Source organism: Grampus griseus, assembly GCF_964374135.1.
Source record: "Grampus griseus genome assembly, chromosome: 19".
Taxonomy (NCBI): domain Eukaryota; kingdom Metazoa; phylum Chordata; class Mammalia; order Artiodactyla; family Delphinidae; genus Grampus; species Grampus griseus.
Window position 1 is genome coordinate 54,301,421 of NC_139013.1, and position 22,061 is coordinate 54,323,481.

The 22,061-nt window shown below is 49.0% G+C and overlaps 1 protein-coding gene across 1 annotated transcript in view; it reads right to left on the bottom strand.

Annotated features, from left to right (window-relative positions):
• Positions 1 to 305: 305 nt before the first annotated feature.
• The window catches only part of MEAK7 (MTOR associated protein, eak-7 homolog), a 29,166-nt gene continuing 7,410 nt past the window's right edge, over positions 306 to 22,061 (bottom strand). The window contains exons 2-8 of the mRNA XM_082677977.1: positions 21,565 to 21,742; positions 18,109 to 18,339; positions 17,597 to 17,741; positions 7,196 to 7,618; positions 2,779 to 2,897; positions 979 to 1,158; positions 306 to 539 (exon numbers count right to left, since the gene is read on the bottom strand). Coding sequence (XP_082534103.1) covers positions 426 to 539; positions 979 to 1,158; positions 2,779 to 2,897; positions 7,196 to 7,618; positions 17,597 to 17,741; positions 18,109 to 18,339; positions 21,565 to 21,717 — 1,365 coding nt within the window. The 5' untranslated portion in view covers positions 21,718 to 21,742 and the 3' untranslated portion in view covers positions 306 to 425. The remainder of the gene's footprint in view (positions 540 to 978; positions 1,159 to 2,778; positions 2,898 to 7,195; positions 7,619 to 17,596; positions 17,742 to 18,108; positions 18,340 to 21,564; positions 21,743 to 22,061) is intronic.

Consider the following 22,061-nt stretch of genomic DNA (forward strand, 5'->3'; position numbering starts at 1 on the left):
TGTTCCCCAAAGGGTTGAGATTCCCATCTGAGCACCTCTGCCCTTTACCAGTAGAAATGGGACATCGAGGCTTTTAGCTGGGAGGCCTGTGCAGAGGCCAAGTGACCCTCAGTGAGTGGACCCCCCCCCCCAGCAAGAACTCAAATCCCCAACCACTGCTAATTGCAGTCGGCCTCAAACGTCTCAGCATCGTCTTCGGATTTCATCTGTACAAAACGAGCGAAGTCCAGGAATCAAGCTGGTAATCGGACATATTTCGGGGAGACACACCCACCAATCGATATATAGCATCAAAGGGACTGTACTCTGTTTCAATTAGGCACCTCCAGGACCACCTAGACGTGACCAGCACGCTCTGGATTAAAGTAAACACAGTCTGCAGGCTGTGCTCCAGCTCCAGGAAGGCCCGTGCTGGGGGCTCCGCCTCACTGGTCCTCAGGCACCTCCCGGAGCCCTTCGCTGTGGCGCATCCGCCCGCTGACTTCCAGCAGGGCCTGGGCCGTAGGGTCCACGTCCAGAATGCTCTTGGTGTTCTTGGCCTTGGGAAGAAGGGAAGGATGGGTGTGTTCAGTGACCAAAACCAGGCAGTGACGTCCTGCTGCTGTCAAGTTTATCAGAGGGGAATTTCCTACTGTCGCCACAAGGGAAATGTGGTAGAGGCTCTCCCCCGAGCCCCACTGAGTCCCCCCGCCCCGGGAAGCCATCGCTGGGAGGTGACAAGACGCAGGGGCCCCAACGGTGACTCATCGTCAAACCCTGGAACTAGAAGGAACCCCAGACCCTCCTCATCTTGCAGACAAGTCCCCACCCCCCCCCCGGGATCCCACCTCCCTGGGGTGGTTCTTTCTACTAAACTTCCACCCACTGGCATCCCTCTGGCCAGCAACGGCTGCTGGAAACAAACTGGAATAAACCATCTCCAGATGGAGGAGTAAAAGGGACAAAGCCGAGAAAGGGGAGAAACGCCCCCATGCTCACCAGCTGTGTCACCGAAGCATCTCCCACCGCCCACACCTCCATCTTCTCGAACCGGAAGTCCTCCTGGGCCGAGAGCTGAGGGCTGTTGTACGTGGTACATGTGGGCTTGGCCTTGCTGTGTCCTTTCCCGAAATCGACATCGATCCACAGGCCAAAATAATTGTGCTGCCCTCCCATGCCCTGCGGAGGGAGGGGCATAGCACCGCCTCGGTCTGGAGCACCAGACACCTGAAGCCCACCCCAGCCGTCATGCCACCGGGGCGTATGAGAAGTGAACGCAATTTTCTTCCTTTCTTCCTTTTTTTTTTAACTGTGAAATACATATTCACAGATTGATACAATTTAAGTATCCCATGACAAGTTCTTAGAACACTCATCAAGGTGTCCTGACTCGTACGCCATGGCCCTTTCTCACGGGGCTGCACTGGCAGGAAACACAAGGGACAAGAGAGGAGAAAAGAACAGAGGCCCTCAGGCCTAGAGACCCCAATCGGTAAAATAAGGAGAGAGGTCTACACAGCACTTCCCGGACAGGGATGCCGATCCGTACCCGGCCCAGGACCCGGTGCTCAAGCAGGCAGGTTGTTCACTCAGCACAGCAAGGAGGGAAAGGAGGAGGCAGCCCCGGGAAGGCGGGAACCACTCGGCACACGGCCGGCTCTGAGCCAGCGGCCGATGGGAACAGACTGCTGTTCAACCTCTCTGATCCCTTTCTCTAGGTGCCCTTTCCACCAGTGCCTCCCCGCCCGGCCTGGGGAGCCTGGAGCTAACGCCAAGCAAGAGACCAGGGCAGGAAACGCAGCTAACCTCGGGGCTGCTTCTCCCCTCGGGCCGATTACTGACCACCACCGAGACCCACTGGGTGCTGCTCCTGAGGCCAAGGCCCTCGCCCCTGTCATCACCAAACTGTCCTTTTTTTTTTTTTTTTTTTTGCGGTACGCGGGCCTCTCACTGCAGCAGCCTCTCCCATTGCAGAGCACAGGCTCCAGACACGCAGGCTCAGCGGCCATGGCTCACGGGCCCAGCCGCTCCACGGCATGTGGGATCCTCCCGGACCGGGGCACGAACCCGTGTACCCTGCATCGGCAGGCGGACTCTCAACCACTGCGCCACCAGGGAAGCCCCAAACTGTCCTTTCTGAAAGGCGTCCGAGGTTATCAGGTGGCCCCGTGGGAGCCTCAGAGTGAGCCTGGGAAGGAGCACAGGGCCCTCTCCACACCGACAAGATGGACCAGCCTCTCCGGCCCTTGGCTTTGCAGAGACAGGGCTGGAATTTCCCGAGAGGGGCTTTTTAAGAAGCAGGGGAAAGAAATAGGCTGGTGCTGCCAGGACACACATTCCTCACCCAAGCTAAGCATCTGTGCGGGCGCCCGTCCCCACCACCGCCCCCGGCCTTCCCCCACGTCCTCCTCTTCCTGTGCTCCGGCTGGAGCACAGAGCAGACAACCCCCCGTGGGTCCAAAGGGTCTGGGGAGCCCAGCCCCGGTCCCGCGCCCGGGTGGTACCCCAGGCAGGGCAGCATCTCCAGCCATGAAGGCCACAGACCAACCACCTGATGGCCAGGAACACTGGCCGACTCTGTCATTTGCATACAAACCTCGGAAATGCCCCAATAGAGGCCCCTTTTTTCCATGAGAGAAATTCTGTCCTCGTTGTCGTTCATCGCATCACCACCCTGAGACTCGGGCAGAACGAACTGAGCGCGTACGGCTGCCCTGACGCAGGGCGGAGTGTCCCCGGGCACGTCGGGGTCAGTGCATCACCACGGGGGGGACGTGCCCTGCCCGCCCAAGTCCTTACCAGTCCATTCGGGATGGTCTGCTGCCCTTGATTCAGGTACATGTAGTGGTCATTGTAGCCCGTGGAGGTGTACACGGCCATGCTGGGGGAGATGGAGAACAGGAAGCACCTGTCGTCCCCTGAAATCGATCACAGCAAGAAGAAGCAAGGTCAGCCATCGGCGCTGGGCACGGGGAGAAGCAGGAAACGGAAATGGGCCGTGGCTCGGATGGCTGAGCAGGAAGGGCTCCCCTTGGGTCCTCAGCATGCGCGGGGCTCCTGTGCATTGGGGGCAGGGCCGGCCGGCCGGCCAGCGGGCAGAGCCCGGGACCGTAGGATGACCTGCGGGTGCAGGCTGAGAGTGACCGTTACAAAGGAATGTGACATCTGCTTGCTGGGAACACCTGTTAGCGCTCTCCCGGGGAGATGGGAGCCCTGCCCCACCGCCCCAGAGTCAGCAAGAGCAGCCTCGTCTCAACTAAGGAGCAAGGGGCAGGCGGCCACTCCACGTATTGGCTGGGCACTCACGTGGCCTCAAGCAGGCACATCACCCAGAGCGGAGAAGGCAGGGTACCTGTAGACACAGCTGCCCACAGGGAGGGGCGGGGACACGCAGGGAAAGGGGACCCTCTACCTTTGCCCGGGCACAGGAGTGGGCATGCCACCACTCAGAGAAGGTACCGGTCAAAATCCTGGAAATGAACAGCACCCTCCATCTCAGAGACTCCTGCCCTCCCCGACGCACTCGCTAGGGAGGGGACGGAGGCTGCACCTCACCAAGGGAACTCCCGGCTAGGCCGGAGCCAGACCAGGGATGCTCCCCACAGCTGTGAGACCTTGGCCGGAAGGACCGCCCCTTGACGGTGACAGCGTGAGGGCACCTGACACAGGACCGAGCTCGGGTACTTGGGGGTCGGGCCATTCGTCAGGTGGGAAGGAAGCTCCAGGAAGCTCCAGGGAGCCCGAATGTGGAGGGCGGACAGGAAGGGGGCTTTGAGCCCCAGAGGGGCCTTGGGGAGGACAGCCCTCGGCCACAGATGGGCCTGGACCTGCCGAGTCAGGACCAGTGACGCTCGGGCCTCTGCGGGGACTTAGCTCCCCCAAAGTCGGGAAGGACGTCCTGAGGTGGAGACGGTTGGGTGAGAGCCACTCAGGGAGGAGGGACCCCGCAGGGACACGGCAGGGCATGGGGGAAACAGCAGGGCCCTCGGCTATAGTGCAGGGTGTGAGCCCTGGTTGGGGAAACGGGGAGGTGAGCCTGGGGAGGTCACCAGGACCAGGTGGCACAGGGCTCCCCTCCAGGCTAAAGACTCCAGCTTGAGTCCATGTGCCTCAGAAGGTTGGGTTTAGCCTCAAGGAATTGCCTGGTCCCACCTGTGGCCCCGGGCACTGGGCCTAAGCATCACTTTGCCTTGCCATCCTAAGGCTGCCTTTCAACCAACATTTACTGGGTCCCGGATGCTAAGTGAGGTGATGGGGCCACAAAGCGTGGGCCCCTTGGCTACAACGGACCCCACTCTAGTCCATCCTGCGGTCTGTGCCCAGGGAGAAGGGCCCCGTGGGGAAGATGACCCTCGACGGTGCAGGGCAAGGACCAAGGAGTCATAAGACCCGTAAAAACATCACTTCCACAGAGGGGCTCCTCACCCAACTCTCACAGTGACACCACCACCCATCGCCCAGTGCGTTACAAGCTGCCATTCCTGTGGTTCTGGGGAACGGAGGCCCAGAGAGGGTAAGCAACTTGCCCAGGACAGAGCCGGACTCAGCTCAGAGCTGCGGGCCTGTAGCTGCCCCATGGACGACAGAGGCGAAAATGAAGTGACCCAGCGGCTGTCACACCATCTCAAGGCTCAAATACTCTGGAGTGATTGTTTCCCGGGACAAATGGACAGGAACGCCCTGAACTTGACTGGAATCTGTGATGCTAGGCTGCCCCCTGCTGGAATTCTGTCCTCACGCTTCAGAACAGAATGAGCTCAAGTTTGAAAACTTGGTAATCTCATTTTTCCACCCTTCTTCAAGAAGATGAATTCTGCTTGTTAATAAAACATGAAGACGCAGCAGAGCTGACCTGGAGTTAATACTAAAGGAGCTGGAAGAAGCGGAAGTTCCGTCTATAATAATGATTCTCAGGGTTTTTCCACATCCTCCAACCACACAGAGACCCAGCTCGTCATCCCCCCCAGAGCCCCTCCCCGTGACACCGTGACGGAGAGACCTGGGTGTGTGGAAGCCCAGGCCTGAGACTGGGGTCCCCAGAAGGGCCGCCTTCCAGGGTCAGCCCTTGGCTGGCGTCTGGGAAGGTGGATTTGGGGAGGGTCCCCCCCTCCCAGGACTGATGAGCGGCTCCCTGTGGCTAAGCTGTGTGTACAGACAGGGGCGTTGGTGCCGGACTCCTGCTGTCCTCCTGGGGGTCTGGGGTTTGGGTGCGCGTCAGTCAGAGGGTGCTCGTGTGAACGGCCCCCCAAATAAAGACCCCGCGCGCTGAAGCTCTAACGTGTCCCTGATGGACGACACTGCACACGTGCTGTCACAGCTCGCGGCTGGGGGAATTTAGCGCGTCCTGTGCGACCCCACTAGAGAGGATGCTGGAGCCTGGCTCCCCCGGACTTCACCCCCCCAACCCCTACCCAGCCTCTGAGCTGATCGTGCTCTGCATCCTCTCACTGTAATAGATCAGCTGTGATGACAGCGCTGTGCTGCGTTCCCGAGTCCTCCTAGTGACTCACTGATATGTGGGTGGTCTTAAGGGACCCTGACACAGTGGGGAAGGGCTGGTAGCAACAGCTGGATTAAAGATCTAGAACAATCTAAAACCTAGAGAGAACCAAACCCTGGAAGCAACAGGATCTCGGGGATGAAGGCACCCAGCCTTCACACCATGGTCCCTTCCACCCACCCCACCACTGCTAAAAGCCCTCCTGTAATGGCACCTCTGCACCTGGACACGGCTCCCCAACCAGCAGAAGCTTCCCTGGTGCAAGGAAGATGGGAACAATTCCAGAAGCGTGCAGCCCCGTAGAGGACCGCGGGGAGTAGCTGGCACTCGTGTGGTCGGGAAGGCTTCCTGAAGGAGGTGACCGTGGACTGAGTCCCGACAAGGAGCTGACTGTGCACAGGTGGAAGAGGGAGAAAAAGCAGCATGTGGCAAGTCCTGAGATGAGAGCGCGGCCTGTTCTGGAAACTCTGGGTAATTCAGTGAGACTGAGCCCAGGGCCCAGGGCACAGGAGAGGTCGTCAGGCTGGAGATAAAGGATGCACCATTCTGAGTGCACGGGGGGTCCGTCCAAGGGTCTCCAGGGGACAAGCACCATGGCAGGTGGGCCGGGATGTGGCAAATGAACTGGACGGGTGAGACCAGGAGGCGAGGGCCAGGCAGAAGGCACCCGCAGCAATGCAGGTGAGCGTGGGGTGGAGAGAAGAGGGAGCGGGGACGCAGGCAGAGTGCATGCAGCTGACAGCTGTCTGGCTACGATGTGCAGCCCCCATCCCAGAGGAGCACGTGGCCTTTCTCCCCCGTATTTCGCATCTCAAGACCCTGGGTTCTCCCTTCCACTGACCCAGCCAGGGAGGGTGTTAGCCTCGCCCCCTCACTGGGAGGGACTCTCCCCGGAACTGCGTCGGCCAGGCTGCCCCATTTAGCTGAGGGGAGTGAGGACAGGCCTGTATCCGGCTGCTCAGAGCCACTAGGAAAAGGCCTCCATCTCACAGCTGTTGGCCCCCAGGAGACCTTCTGAGAACAGAGACTCGGGCAGCCCGGGGCAGGTCCCAGGGGACACACCGTGACTTCAATCCTGGGAAGACAGGTTCACCTCTGAGTACGAGAACAGCCCACTGACAGGAGATGAGCGTTTTCAAAAAGAGTCCTTTAAGAGCGTTTATCAGAGTAGTTCTTTGAGGAAGGGAAGTATTTCATCAGGGCCTTTGATCCAGGGCATTCAAGGTCTAGCAAAGAGCTTCCAATCTCCAGCAAAATCACAAAACCGAAAAACTACGGGCAGAAGCAGCAAAGCAGACCCACACAGGGGGTTCCAGGAAAGGAAGACGGTCCTCCGAGAAAACACACCCCACCTGCAAGAGCCGGTATCTCCCAGTCCCCTATGCAGCACCTACGGCCCAGCCTCGCCCGCGGTCAGGACCTGGCATCGTTTAATGCTGATCCGCTGTTTCCTCACCTGAAGGCCAGGGGTGAGGACAGCTGTCCTGCTCACCTGACCCTGCAGCCAGAATCTATAGAGAAATCCATGAAGTTAAAGCATCATAAAGAAACACCCCGTTTCACTAACCTCCCAAACACGTCTCGCAAAACACTTGCGGGAGGAGATGGAAGAAACACGCACATCCCCTGGCGGGGCTCGGAGGTCTCCACACAGCAGCCGTCTGACCAGAACGAGCACTGGTGCTACCATGTGGGGTTTTGGTGGCCAAGACTCACCTTGAAACTGAGGTTTGACCTCCCAGGAGCAGGAAGCAAAGCCACCGAACACATGGCCGTCGTGGTCCTCGAGCAGCACCACGCAGGGCCCGCAGTGTGTGATGCGCCCGCAGAGCTGGGCGAAGCTGTGCCCGTGGAGCTCGGATGAGAACAGCAGGCGCCAGTGGTTCCTCTGCTCCCTGGGCAGGTGGGAGTTGATGTAGATGACGGACAGGACATCCAGGACGCTCGCAAACTCCCGTTCCTGGTCGACTTGGCGCTCGGGGACCAGGGTGGCCAGATCGAGGGACGAGCCCAGGAGGAGGAAGCCTTGGTGGATGACCACGCTCAGAAACGTGGCCACGTGGGGAGCCCTGAACACCCAGTCCTCAATTGTGGTTCGGTCACATTCCAGCCGCTGAGGCCCCAGAGGCTTCTCACCGCCTAGGGGAGGAGAAAACAGTATTAGTGGGTGAGGACGTCGCCTCTTCTCTACTTACCTAAACCTGCTCTGTCCAGCGGGGGAGGCACGCGTGGTTTGTCTGCATTGAGATGCACATAAGTGTAAAAGGCACACCCCATGTCAAAGGCTTGGCGTGAAAAAGAAAATGAACGTAAAATATCTCATTTTTTTTTTACATTGATTGCGAATGTTAAAGTATACTTTGGACATATTCTTAAGATTAATTTTGCTTGTTTCTTTTTGGTATTTCCATGTGGTTACTGAAATATGTAAAATTTCATATGTGGTTGGCTTCGGAGTTCACATTCTGTCTCTATCGGACAGTGCTCATCTAAACAATTCAATATCGACACTCTTATCTTTTCTCTCTGCTCCAAGCTGCATTTCAGAGACACAGGAGACAGCTACACCCTCACCCCAGGGCCCCAAGACTCCCCAGCAATCCCTCCTGAGAGGGCTACACCAAAAGCCGCTAGTCCTAACAAAATCATTTGGAAAGGATTTAGAAAGTGTGCTCTCCTCCAGCTATGGCAGGGTAGTGGTTGGTTACTTCCTGGGCACCCCTCTAGTTTATCTGGGGAGAACGGATATCATTAACTACAAATTATACTTAATTGTTTCCGACCAGCACCCATCATTCTGATTTCCATCTCTTATCTACTAAGAACAGAGGTGACATGGAGGTGATACCAAGAGATGAGCTGTCGGTACTTCATTCATATATATGTATATACATATATATACACACATATATATGTGTGTATATATATATATAACAGTATTATATAGTATATTATGTCATTATTCTTTCCAAGTTCCAAATACCTCACTTAATTTTTCAAACTGTGTTTAAAAATCCAACTTTATAATAAAACAGTAACACTTTTATAAAACGAATCTACTTTGCAAAGAGATTCACCACAAGGTATTTTTAAATCGCAAGTAAATTTAATTATATACTGTTTCTCAGCCAACAACAGCAGAATATATATTCTTCTCAAGTGTACCTGGAATATTCTCCAGAACAGACCATATGTTAGGCCATAAAACATGCCTCAATAAATTGAAAAGAACTGAAATCATGTAATGTATGGTCTTCAACCACAACGTAATGAAATTACAAATCAGTAACAAGGCAATTTGGGAATTTCACAAACACATAGAAATTAAAGACTATACCTCTAAACAACCAACAGGCCAAAGAAGAAATCACGAGGGAAGTTAGAAAATACTGAGATGGGGACTTCCCTGATGGCGCAGTGGATAAGACTCCACGCTCCCAATGCAGGGGACACAGGTTCAATCCCTAGTCAGGGAACTAGATCCCACAAGCATGCCACAACTAAGAGTTCACAGGCCACAACTAAGGAGCCAGCGAGCCTCAACTAAGGAGCCCACCTGCCACAACTAAGACCCAGAACGACCACATAAATAAATAAATAAATATTTTTTAAAAAAAAAGAAAGAAAAAACTGAGATGAATGAAAACAAAAACACAATATATCAAAACTTATGGGCTTCAGCTAAAGCAGTGCTTAGAGGGAAATTTATAGTCATAAATGCCTATATGAAAAAGAAGAGAGATCTCAAATCAATAACCTAAACTTCTAACTTGAGAAATGAAAAAAAGAAAATCAAACTGGCGATCAGAATCAAGATGGTCAGTAGTAGGACGTGGAACTCACCTCTTCCCACAAAAACATCAAGAATACATCTATGAATGGAACAATGCTCTCAGAAAACTAGCAGAAGACCTCAAACACCTCAAAGGACAAGAAAGATCTCCAAGTAACTGGGCAGGACAAAGGAAAAAAACAATAGAGGAAGTGGGACGAGACCTGTGCCCCTGCGGGGGTGGAGCTGAAGGAGAGGAGAGGTTCCCGCACCCAGGGAAGCCCCACCGGTGGGGAGAGCAGCCGGGACAGAAAGGGAGCTTCAGCGGCTTGGAGGAGAGCACAGCAGCCAGTTAGTGGCAGGCAGGACAGAGAGAGACCTACACGGATGGCTGTGCCACCGCCCTGTGTGCCCCAGCCTGAGACGCACGTCCGCTGGTATGGGTGGGGGCTGGGGGCTGTAATACGGGGTTTAGGGGACAGACCCAGGGAGAGGACTGCTGTTGGCTGTGCAGAGACGCCTGAAGGGGCTGGAGCGTGGGGCGCAGCAACCAGGAGTGTTTGCGGAAGAACCCCGGGCGCCATTGTTAAGTGGCCAAGGTAGAGGCGGGGCTGCCATCGCAGCCTCTTTCCCCACCCGCCGGCTCCTGCCTACGCAGGCTCCAGGACAGGCTCCTGCCCAGGCAGGTCACACACCCCGGCCACCCCGGTCCCCTCCTGCCTGGGCAGGCTCGTGTGCCCCAGCCACTGCCCTGTGCCCCCAGAAGCAGACGGCAGTGGGTTGCCCACACGCACAGGTGGGGCTGAAATCACAGCTGAGGCCCACGGGCCGTGTGACTTAGGAAGCAGAGCTGAAATCTCTCCCCACGGCTGCGTGAACCTTGGATCTATACCTCCACGGCCGACTTTGTAAATTCAGTGCCTGTGGAGCAACCAGACAGCTGGTGCTCCCGCAGCTGGGACGGGTCTGGCCTTAGCAGTTGTGGGCTTTGTGGGCGCGTACACGCGGGGGCGGGGCTGGGCCAGGGTCTGAGCTGCATCCACAGCTCCCACAGTGGGTCCAGGTATGTAACGACTGCAGTCCTGGGACCTGACTTCAGTGGATCTGCGCTGGTAGCCTTGTGAAAACAGAGCCTGAGAGGCACCAGGGCTGACTGCCAGCACGCCCAGAGCTGAGGTGGGGCTGAGGGCAGTGCCAACAACAGTGTACTCTGTGAGCCCGCACAGCAGGTGAAAGGTGACACACTCACAGGGGAACAGCTCCAGCACAGCAATACTCCGTGGCTCCTCTCCCAGTGGGAGCGCTCCAATCCCGCCTATTCTTGCACTGCAGATCAGAAACAGAGCTAGGGCCTTCTACACCAACAGCTAGAGAGCAGACCCTGCCCTGGACAGGGCAGTGATAACCACAGAGGGAAGAGGAGTCCCCACTCACTGGCCAGTGCTGGCTCTGGCCATCGCAACACGAGTCACACCTCCTGTCAAGGGGATAACAGCCAGCACACACTGAGGAAAGAGGCAGCAGGCATCCATACTGAAAACAGCCCTTGCACCAAAAAAATACTAAACCCATGCAGGCTACGCAGGGACACTCCCACATAAAAATAGCCCTCCGAGACCACAGTAGATAATTGTTTCTCCTAAACTCATACAGCAAGAGAAATATAAGTAAAATGAAGAAGCAGAGGGACCACTCCCAATGCAAAGATCAAGAGAATTCCCCTGAAAGAACAAACAACGAAACAGGCCTCTTCAGTCTAATAGATACCGAGTTCAAAAAGGAGATAATGAAAATACTGAAGGAACTAAGAAAGGCTATCGATAGAAATGCAGATTACTGTAAAAAAGGAACTAGAAACTATAAGGAGGAGTCAAGAAACATTAGGAGATTCATTTGCTGAGATGAGAGCAGAACCAAAGCTATGAATAGCAGAATAAATAATGCAGAAGAACGAATAAGTGATCTGGAAGATACAGTAAAGGAAATCATCCAATCAGGACATCAGACAGAAAGCCAAGTGAAAAACATGAAAGCAATACAAGAGACCTATGGGAGAACGTAAAGCATGCCCATCTACACATAATAGGGATCCCAGAAGGAGAAGAAAGAGAAAAGGGGACTGAAAACGTATTTGAAGAAATTATGGCTTAAAACTTCCCAAAGCTAAAGAAGGAAACAGATATGCAGATACAGGAAACACAGAGGGTCCTGAACGAGACAAACCCGGGAAGACCTACACCAATATCAAAAGTTAAACATGAGAAAGAGGATTCTAAAGGCAGCAAGAGAGAAACACAGAGTTAACGACAAGGGAACCCCCATAAGGCTATCAGCTGATTTCTCTACAGAAACGTCGCAGGCCAGAAGGGAGTGGCAAGATATATCCAAAGTCCTGAAAGGGAAATATCTGCAACCTAGGACACTACCCGGCAAGATGATCATTTAGAATAGAAGGAGAAAGAAAGAATTTCTCAGACAAGCACAAGCTAAAAAAATACAGCAATACTAAATCTATCCTAAAAGAAATATTGAAAGGTCTTCTCTAAATAGAAAAGTAGTAAGAAGCTATAGGAAAGAGCAAGTCACAATTATTTTTCTAGAATGTGTTTGAGCCTAAGTGACTACTAGTCTAAAGCAAGTAGATAAATGAAGGGGTTAACATACTTGAAAAACAGGGCAACCACAAATCAAAAACATACAACAGACTCACAAAAATCAAAAAGAAAAAACTATAAGCATAATACAAAAGAAAAGAATCAAAGCACAAAAGGAAAAAGAAAAAAGGGACAAAAGAATATAAAATCAACAGGAAAACAAGGTTTAAAATGGAAATAAATATATATCAATAATTACCTTAATGTCAATGGACTAAATGCTCCCATCAAAAGACACTGAGTGGTAGATTGGATAAAAAACAAGAGTCTACAACATGCTGCCTACAAGAGACCCACTTTAGGGCAAAGGACACACGTGTATTAAAAGTGAGGGGATGGAGAAAGATACTGCATGCAAACAGAAATGAAAAGAAAGCAGGGGTCGCAATACTCATATCAGACAAAAAAGACTTTAAAACAAAGGTTATAAAAAAAGATAAAGAAGGACACTGTATAATAAAAGGATCAATACAAGGAGAGGATATTACATTTGTCAACATATATGCACCCAATATAGGAGCACCCAAATACAGAAAACAAATACTAACAGACATAAAGGGAGAAACTGACAGGAATATAGTAATAGTAGGAGACTTTAGCACCGCACTCACATCAATGAATAGATCTTTGAGACAGAAAATCAATAAGGCAACAGAGGTCCCAAATCATACATTAGAACAGTTAGACTTAATTGATATCTTCAGGACATTACATCTAAAAAAAATACATTCTTTTCAAGTGCACACAGAACATTTTCTAGGATTGACCACACACTTGGGCACAAAACAAGCCTCAACAAATTTAAGAGTAAAGAAATTATTTCAAGCATCTTTTCTGACCACAAAAGCATGAAACTAAAACTCAACCACAGAAAAAGAAACAAGAAAAAAACAATTACATAGAGGCTAAACATGCTACTAAAAAAACAATGGGTCAGGCTTCCCTGGTGGCGCAGTGGTTAAGAATCTGCCTGCCAAGGCAGGGGACACATGGGTTCGAGCCCTGGTCCAGGAAGATCCCACATGCTGCAGAGCAGCTAAGCCCATGCACCACAACTACTGAGCCCACATGCCACAAATGAAGCCCACGAGCCTAGAGCCCTGCTCCACAACAAGAGAAGCCACCATAATGAGAAGCCCGTGCACTGCAACGAAGAGTAGCCCCCACTCACGACAACTAGAGAAAGCGTACACACAGCAACGAAGACCCAATGCAGCCAAAAATAAAAATAATTTAAAAAACCCAATGGGTCAATGATGAAATCAAAGAAGAAATTAAAAAATACCTTGAGCAAATGACGATGAAAACACAACCATACAAGAACTATGGGATGTAGCAAAAGCAGTTCTTAGAGGGTAGTTCATAGTGATACAGGCCTTCTTTAAGAAACGAGTATCTCGGGACTTCCCTGGTGGTGCAGTGGTTGGGAGTCTGCCAGCCAATGCAGGGGACACGGGTTCGAGCCCTGGTCCGGGAAGATCCCACATGCCACAGAGCAACTAAGCCCGTGTGCCACAACTACAAAGTCTGTGCACTACAGCCCGCGAGCCATAAATACTGAGCCCGTGTGCCACAACTACTGAAGCCCGCGTGCCTAGAGCCTGTGCTCCGCAACAAAGAGAAGCCACTGCAATGAGAAACCTGCACACTGCAACAAAGAGTAGCCCCCGCTCGCCACAACTAGAGAAAGCCCGCGCGCAGCAATGAAAACCCAGCATAGCCAAAACTAAATAAATAAATACATTTTTTTAAAAAAGCAACAAATATCTCAAATAAACAACCTAACACACTACCTAAAAAAATTAGAAAAAGAACAAACAAAACCTAAAGGAAAAGATAATAAAGCAAAGGAAAGATAATAAAAATCAGAAATGAAATAAATATAAGAGAGATTAAAAAACAAACAAAAAAATCAATAAAACCAAGAGCTGTTTCTTTGAAAGGGTAAACAAAATTGACAAACCTTTGGCCAGGCTCACCAAAAAGAAGAGAGAGAAGACCCAAATAAACAAAATAAGAAATGAAAGAAGGGAAATCACAACAGATACCACAGAAATACAAAAAACCATGAGTGAATACTATGAACAATTATATGCCAACAAATCTGACAACCTCCAAGAAACGGACAACTTTCTAGAAACATATAACCCATCAAAACTGAATCACAAAGAAAGAGACAACTTAAACAGACCAATCACTAGAAAAGAAATCAAACCTGTTAAAAAAAAAAAAAAAAAACAGCAAACAAAACAAAACCTGCCTAAAATAAAATTCCAGGACCATATGGCTTCACAGGCAAATTCTACCAAACATACAAAGAAGAACTTATACTGATCTTTCTCAAATTCTTCCAAAAAACTGAAGAGGAAGGAACACTCCCAAAGACATTCTATGAAGACACTATCACCCTGATACCAAAAGCAAAGACACTACCAAAAAAGATAATTACAGGCCAATACCTTTGATGAATATAGATGCAAAAATTCTCAACGAATTATTAGCAAACCGAATCCAACAACACATTAAAAAAGTCATACACCACAACCAAGTTGGATTCATCCCAGGATCACCAGGATGGTTCAACATATTCAAATCAATCTACATGATATACCACATCAACAAAAGAAAGGACAAACACTACATGATCATCTTAATAGATGCATAAAAAGCATATGATGAAATTCAACACCCATGCATGATAAAAGCCCTTACAAAATTGGGTATAGAGGGAACGTATCTCAACATAATAAAAGCTATTTATGACAAACCCACAGCCAACATAATACTCAATGGTGAAAAGCCGAAAGCCTTCCTGCTAAAATCTGGAACAAGACAAGGGTGACCACTCTCACCACTTCTCTTCAACATAGCATTGGAAATCCTAGCCACAGCAATCAGACAAGAAATAGAAATAAAGGGTATTCAACTTGGTAGGGCGGAGGTAAAATTATCATTATACACAGATGACATGATAATATATATAGAAAACCCTCAAGACTCCACACAAAAACTACTAGAACTCTAGAGCCCACAAGCCACAGCTACTGAGCCCGCAGGCCACAACTACTGAGCCCGCATGCCTAGAGCCCGTGCTCTGCAACAAGAGAAGCCACCACAATGAGAAGCCCATGCACCACAATGAAAAGCAGCCCTGGCTTGCCACAACTAGAGAAAGACCGTGTGCAGCAACAAAGACCCAACACAGCCATAAATTAATTAACTATTTATTTTTTAAAAGATGATTCAAAGAAATGGAAAGATATCCCATGCTCTTGGATTGGAAGAATATTGTTTAAATGGCCATACTACCCAAAGCAATCTATAGGTATAATGCAATACCTATGAAATTACCCATGACATTTTGCACAGAAATAGAACAAATAATAATAAAATTTATATGGAACCATAAAAGACCCAGAATTGTCAAAGGAATCCTGAGGAAAAAGAGCAAAGCTGGAGACATAACCCTCCCAGACTTCAGACAATATTACCAAGTTACAGTAATCAAAACAGCATGATATTGGCACAAAAACAGGCATATAGATCAATGGAACAGAAGACAGAGCCCAGAAATAAGCCCACACACCTACGGCCAATGAATCTTCAACAAAGCAGGCAAGAATATACAATGGAGAAAAGACAGTCTCTTCAGCAAGTGGTGCTGGAAAAGCTGCACAGCTGCATTTTACATCAGTGAAGTTAGAACACACCCTCTCACCACACACAAAAATACACTCAAAATTACTTAAAGACCTAAATACAAGACACGACACCATAAAACTCCTAGAAGAGAACATAGGCAAAACATTCTCTGACATAAATCATACCAATGTTTTCTTAGGTCAGGCTCCCAGGGCAATAGAAATAAAAGCCAAAATAAACAAATGGGACCTAATCAAACTTAAAAGCTTTTCCACAGCAAAGGAAACCATAAACAAAACAAAAAGACAACCTACAGACTGGGAGAAAATATTTGCAAATGATATGACCAACAAGGGCTTAATTTCCAAAATATACAAGTGGCTCATAGAACTCAACAACAACAAAAAACAAACAACCCAATTCATAAATGGGCAGAAGCCGTAAACAGACATCTCTCCAAAGAAGACACACAGATGGCCAAAAAGAGAAGAGATGCTCAAGGTCGCTAATTATTAAAGAAATGCAAATCAAAACTACAACGAGGTACCACCTCACACCAGTCAGAATGGCCAGCATCAGAAAATCTAAAATCAATAAATGCTGGAGAGGGTGCGGAGAAAAGAGAACCCTCTTGCACTGTTCATGGGAATGTAAATTGTACAGCCACTGTGGAGAACAGTATGGAGGATCCTTAAAAAACTAAAAATGGAACTACCATATGACCCAGTGATCCCCCTACTGGGCATACACCCTGAGAAAACCATAATTCAAAAAGACACATGTACCCCAGTGTTCACCGCAGCACTATTTACAAGAGCCAGGACATGGAAACAACCTAAATGTCCATGGACAGATGAATGGATAAAGGAGATGTGGCAGATATATATAATGGAATATTACTCAGCCATAAAAAAGAATGAAATAATGCCATTTGCAGCAACATGGAGGGACCTAGAGATTATCATACTAAGAAAGGTAAGTCAGAAAGAGAAAGACAAATACCATATGATATCACTTATATGTGGAATCTAAAATATGACACATATCTATGAAACAAAAACAGACTCACAGACATAGAGAACAGACTTGTGGTTGCCAAGGGGGAGGTAGGGGAGGGGAGGGAAGGATTGGGAGTTTGGGATTAGCAGAGGCAAACTAGTATATATAGGATGGATAAACAAGGTCCTACTGTATGGCACAGGGAACTACATTTAATATCCTGTGACAAACCATAATGGAAAAGAATAATAATATAGGGACTTCCCTGGTGGTCCAGTGATTAAGAATCACTTGCAATGCAGGTCTTGCAATGCAGGTGACTCTGGTTCAATCCCTGGTCAGGGAACTAAGAACCCACATGCCGTGGGGCAACTAAGCCCACGTGCCACAACTACTGAGCCCATGTGCCACAACTAGAGAGAAGCCCGCACACTGCAATGAAAGATCCTGCATGCTGCAACTAAGACCCGACGCAGCCAAAAGTAAATAAATATTTTTTAAAAAGAGTAAGAATGTATATATTCATATATATATATATATATATATATATATAACTGAGTCCCTTTGCTGTACAGCAGAAATTGACACAACATTGTAAATCAACTATACTTCAATAAAATTTCTTTTTAAAAAAAGGAAAGAAAACCAAACTAAATCTAAAAGAAGCAGAAGAAAGAAATAAAAGACTTGGATGAAGATAAATGAAATAGAGATTAGACAACAGAGAAAACCCATAAAACCAAAAGTTGGCTCTTTGAAAATAACAAAAAGTGAACAAACCATTAGCTAGACTGACCAAGAAAAAAGGAGAAGAATCAAATGGCTAACATCAGAAATGAAAGTGGGGACGTCACTACTGACCCTGCAGAAATAAGGATTATAAGGGAATACTATGAACGACTGCCCACGGTTAAATAATCTAAATAGTCCTCCAAAGTTGGAAGACCCACATTTGCTGGCTTCAAAGGTTCAGTACAAGCCTACAGTAATGGAGACGGCGTGGTACCACTCTACAAGGCCAAGGTCTAAGGACTGAGGCAGGGCACTTGCCTTGAAGCTTCATCTCGGAGCACAGCTGAGCAGCCAGCACCTGCACCCTGGACAGGGAGCCTGGGCCTTGCTTCTGAGTCCAGCCTCTCAGCTCCTGTCTGTAGTTTAGCACGTGTGCCACAGAGCCAACCAGGTCCTCTGTAAACTTGAAGACCGCAATTTTACCATTAATCGCATTTCCGTTGTCACCTATGACCTACATCATATCAACATGGGGAAGGGTGTCTCATGTCCTTAAGGCCAGCTGTGATGGACCACAGATCATGTATCTGGAACAGATCATGTAACTTGGGTAGTTACTCATTTTTCCAATGACACATTTGGCTGGTCTAGATTGCCAGTGCCTTTTTGTCCAGGAGTTCTGACCTCAACCAGTGACATGGTCTAGGTACCCGCCCCCCGGGGTGGACTTGTGCGCAATGCCTCCATCAGCTGCTTAATCGTCCTAGGTCCCCCACCAAAGGATACCAAGGTTGCTTGGGATGGCTGCAAAGGGCCTGGTGGCCTCTTACCTTTTTGACCTCTCTTGCTTTCACGGGACCTTCTGTGGCAGAAATCATTTTCAGGATCACGAGACTCTTCTCCTCAGCATTTCCTTTCAAAAGGTAGGACATGGACACTGTGAACTGCTCCTGGGAGATGCGCTCACTGGGCCCCTTGGTCTTCCCAGTCACGTCCACCCTCCGCATGCCCTCAAACAGTCTGGTGACCATCTCTTGGGGAAGAGCTTCCCCCACATGGCTCTGCGGGGACAGGTAGGTGAAGAGGTCAGACAGGGTGCCAGTCAAATGAGGCAGGATGATGGAAATATAGCTAAGGGAGAAAGACCAACCGCTGCTACCAGCACATAACCTTCCTAGATCCCCAAATGCACCATCTCTCCCCACCTAAGGGCATCATGACACCGCAGGACCCACACACCTAACGCGTCCTGGCTCTTGGCTCATCTTGGCCGTCCGACTCTTCCATCATCTGTTCCCATCCTGCCCTCCAGACTTCCCAGTCTCCCCAGACTGGCTGTGTCATTCCTGCCTCTGGCCATCGTCTGCTCTTCACTCTGCTTACAACATCTCCTCAATTCTAGATTCTAGTAGCTGTCATTTGCATGTCTAAATTTATTTCCATATGGAACATACGGTCTGTGTAGTGCTAAACTGGCATGCTCTATACTATGGACTTCCAAATATATTAGCTAGCGTTATCAATCCGAGTTCTTTGTGCTCAGTATGCATTGGAAGGGGGGGGGGGAGGATAAATTGGGAGATTGGGAGTGACATATACATACTACCATATATAAAATAGATAACGAATAAGGTCCTACTGTATGGCACAGGGAACTACTCAAAATTCTGTAATGACCTATATGGGAATAGAAGCTAAAAAAGAGTGGATATATGTGTAACTGATTCACTTTGCTGTACAGCAGAAACTAACACATCACTGTAAATCAACTACACTCCAATAAAAATTTTTTAAAATTTTAAAACTCTAGTTCTTGGGACTTCCCTGGCGGTCCAGTGGTTAAGACTCCACGCTGCCAATGCAGGGGGCATGGGTTCAATCTCTGGTCAGGGAACGAAGATCCTACATGCCACACAGCAAGGCCAAAAAATTAAAAGAAAAAAATCTAGTTCTTAATCGTCTTGCCAGTAACGTTCTGTAAATATCCTCTTCTCTTTGACTCCAGCATCAAATCTGATTTTGTCCAGGGATCATAAATACAGGGGGAGAGAAAGCAAACCATGAACTAAATCAGCGAGGTCTGAAAACGGAACTCTCCTGTAACAACTTCCCGTGTCTACACGGTCTGTGACAACATCAATATTCTGTATTTCTTGTAAAGCAGTCCCCACCCTCATTGCTCAAAAAGAGTTTTCCTATTTCTGTCGGTGTTTCCAGAGTTCCACTGAAAAAGAAACCTCTAATTCGTTCCCAAACGAACCTTTATTTGGTTGCCAAGGTTTTCTGACCAACTTTTCACCCTATTTATCTTTTTTTTTTTTTTTTTTTTTTGCCGCATTGGGTCTTCGTTGCTGCGCGCAGGCTTTCTCTAGTTGCAGCCAGCAGGGGCTACTCTTCGTTGTGGTGCGCGGGCTTCTCATTGCAGTGGCTTCTCTTGTGGAGCATGGGCTCTAGGCGTGCAGGCTTCAGTAGTTGTGGCATGCAGGCTCAGTAGTTGTGGCTCACGAGCTGTAGAACGCAGGCTCAGTAGTTGTGGCGCACGGGCTTAGCTGCTCTGCGGCATGTGGGATCTTCCCGGACCAGGGCTCAAACCCGTGTCCCCTGCACTGGCAGGAGGATTCTTAACCACTGTGCCACCAAGGAAGCCCCACCCTATTTATCTTGATAAACACCTGTGAACGTTGTCACGAACTCAGCAGTTAAGTCCCTAAGTGGCCTGTCTTGTTCCGTCTGCTCCAGCTTAGTGGGTGACCCAGCAGACTGGGGTGCTTTTGGTCTAGTGGAGATACACATCTCACACACACACACACACACACACACACACACACACACACACACACACACACACACACACACACACACACACACACACACACACACGCTGTAACCCCAATAACCTCCCTGGCCAGTTTCCTCAACTATAACGTGAGTATGTTGGGGGGATCCCCAATGCCATCCGCTCCTATTCTGCATGTCCTAAAAGAGGAGGCTCTCCTCAGAAAACTAAAAATAGAGCTACCATATGATCCCACACTCCTACTTCTGGGCATACATCCAGACAAAACTATAACTCAGAAAGATACCTGCACCCCTATGTTCACAGCAGCACTACTGACAATGGCCAACACATGGAAACAACCTAAGTGTCCATCGACAGATGAATGGATAAAGAAGATGTGGTGCATATACACAATGGAATACTACTCAGCCATAAAAAAGAATGAAATAATGCCATTTGCAGCAACATGGATGGACCTAGAGATTATCACACTAAGTGAAGTAAGTCAGACAGAGAAAGACAAATACTATACGATGTCACTTATATGTGGAATCTAAAATATGGCACAGAAGAACCTATCTACAAAACAGAAACAGACTCACAGACATAAGAGGTCATACTTGTGGTTGCCAAGGCCGAGGGGGAGTCAGGGAGGGATGGAGTGGGAGTTTGAGGTTAGCAGATGTCAACTATTATACATAGGATGGATAAACAACAAGGTCCCACTATATGGTACATGGAACTATATTCAATATCCTGAGAGAAACCAAAATGGAAAAGAATATAAAAAAGAATGTGTATATGTGTATAGCCGAGTCACTCTGCTGTACAGCAGAAATTAACGCTACGTTGTAAATCAACTATAGTTCGATAAAAAACTAAATTTGAAAGAGGAGGCTCTGAAATGTCTTCACACATTGCACCGCCTCCCCACTGCCCAGGGGGATGGGCTGATGAGGTCTCTTTGCTGTTGTCTCGCTCTGTCTGAGCACCCAAACCACCCAAACACGTGGCTAAGAGCCCCATGGAACGGGGCCAAAAGATGGGTAAATGGGCAGTTCTCACTCGTTGTCAGGTGAATCTTGACTCTGAAACTTCGTTATTTTGTTAGGAAAACCACCAAACTCCCAGGACGTCAAACGCTTACGAATCCTAAAGGCCAAGGTGGACTTGAAACTTTGCAGTTATTGGACCCACAAATACAGCTAAGGGCAGCCTATCACTCGTCTGGAGGGAAACCGGTGACAGTGGTTCAAGAGACAGGAAGAGGCCAGCCCCTCTAGTCAACCTCAAGTGGGAAAAGTCCCCCAAACACTGTGATACGAAGGCTGAGCAGAGCAGCTACAACACGGACCACGGAACCCACAAAGCTGAAAATAGGTACTATCTCTCCCTTTCTAGAAAACACACCCCTCCGTGTTCCCACACCTGTCTTATGGGAACAGACAGCCAATGTTGGCCTGACCCCTCCCCAAACTCAACATGAACTTCTGACTGTTACTCTTGCCTTCAGTGCCTGTAGAGAGAAGGATCTGGGCGAGGTACTGGAGCGGAGTTCCGCCGACGACAGAGCATCAAACAATCTGTCGATCTCGGCCTGCTCCGCAGGAAGAAACCGCGGGGAGAGACTCTGCCCCGAGAGGCTCTTGCTATTCCCCATCTGTCCTGGTAGCTGGCAGGAGTCTCTGCAGAAGGAAAGTTCACACCCAGTTAGCAGGGAAATCGAGAGGTAATCATCACAGAAAATAAGCATCGATAATTACATGGTCAAGGTAATCAATACTGACCTCCTTGCAAAATGCAGCTACAACACGTCAGAGCTATGTAATGTTGTTTCAGTGTGGCAGAAATTAATGGTCGACACAAATAAAGTGGGAAAACCCAATTCTAATTCTTCTGACTGCCTGAGGCCTGCTCATAATTGCCACCAAAAGTCCTTATTCGAAAACAGTTTCTAAGCTAATGTAACTGAATGTAGAAGAAGCAGGATTTCAATCTAAATAT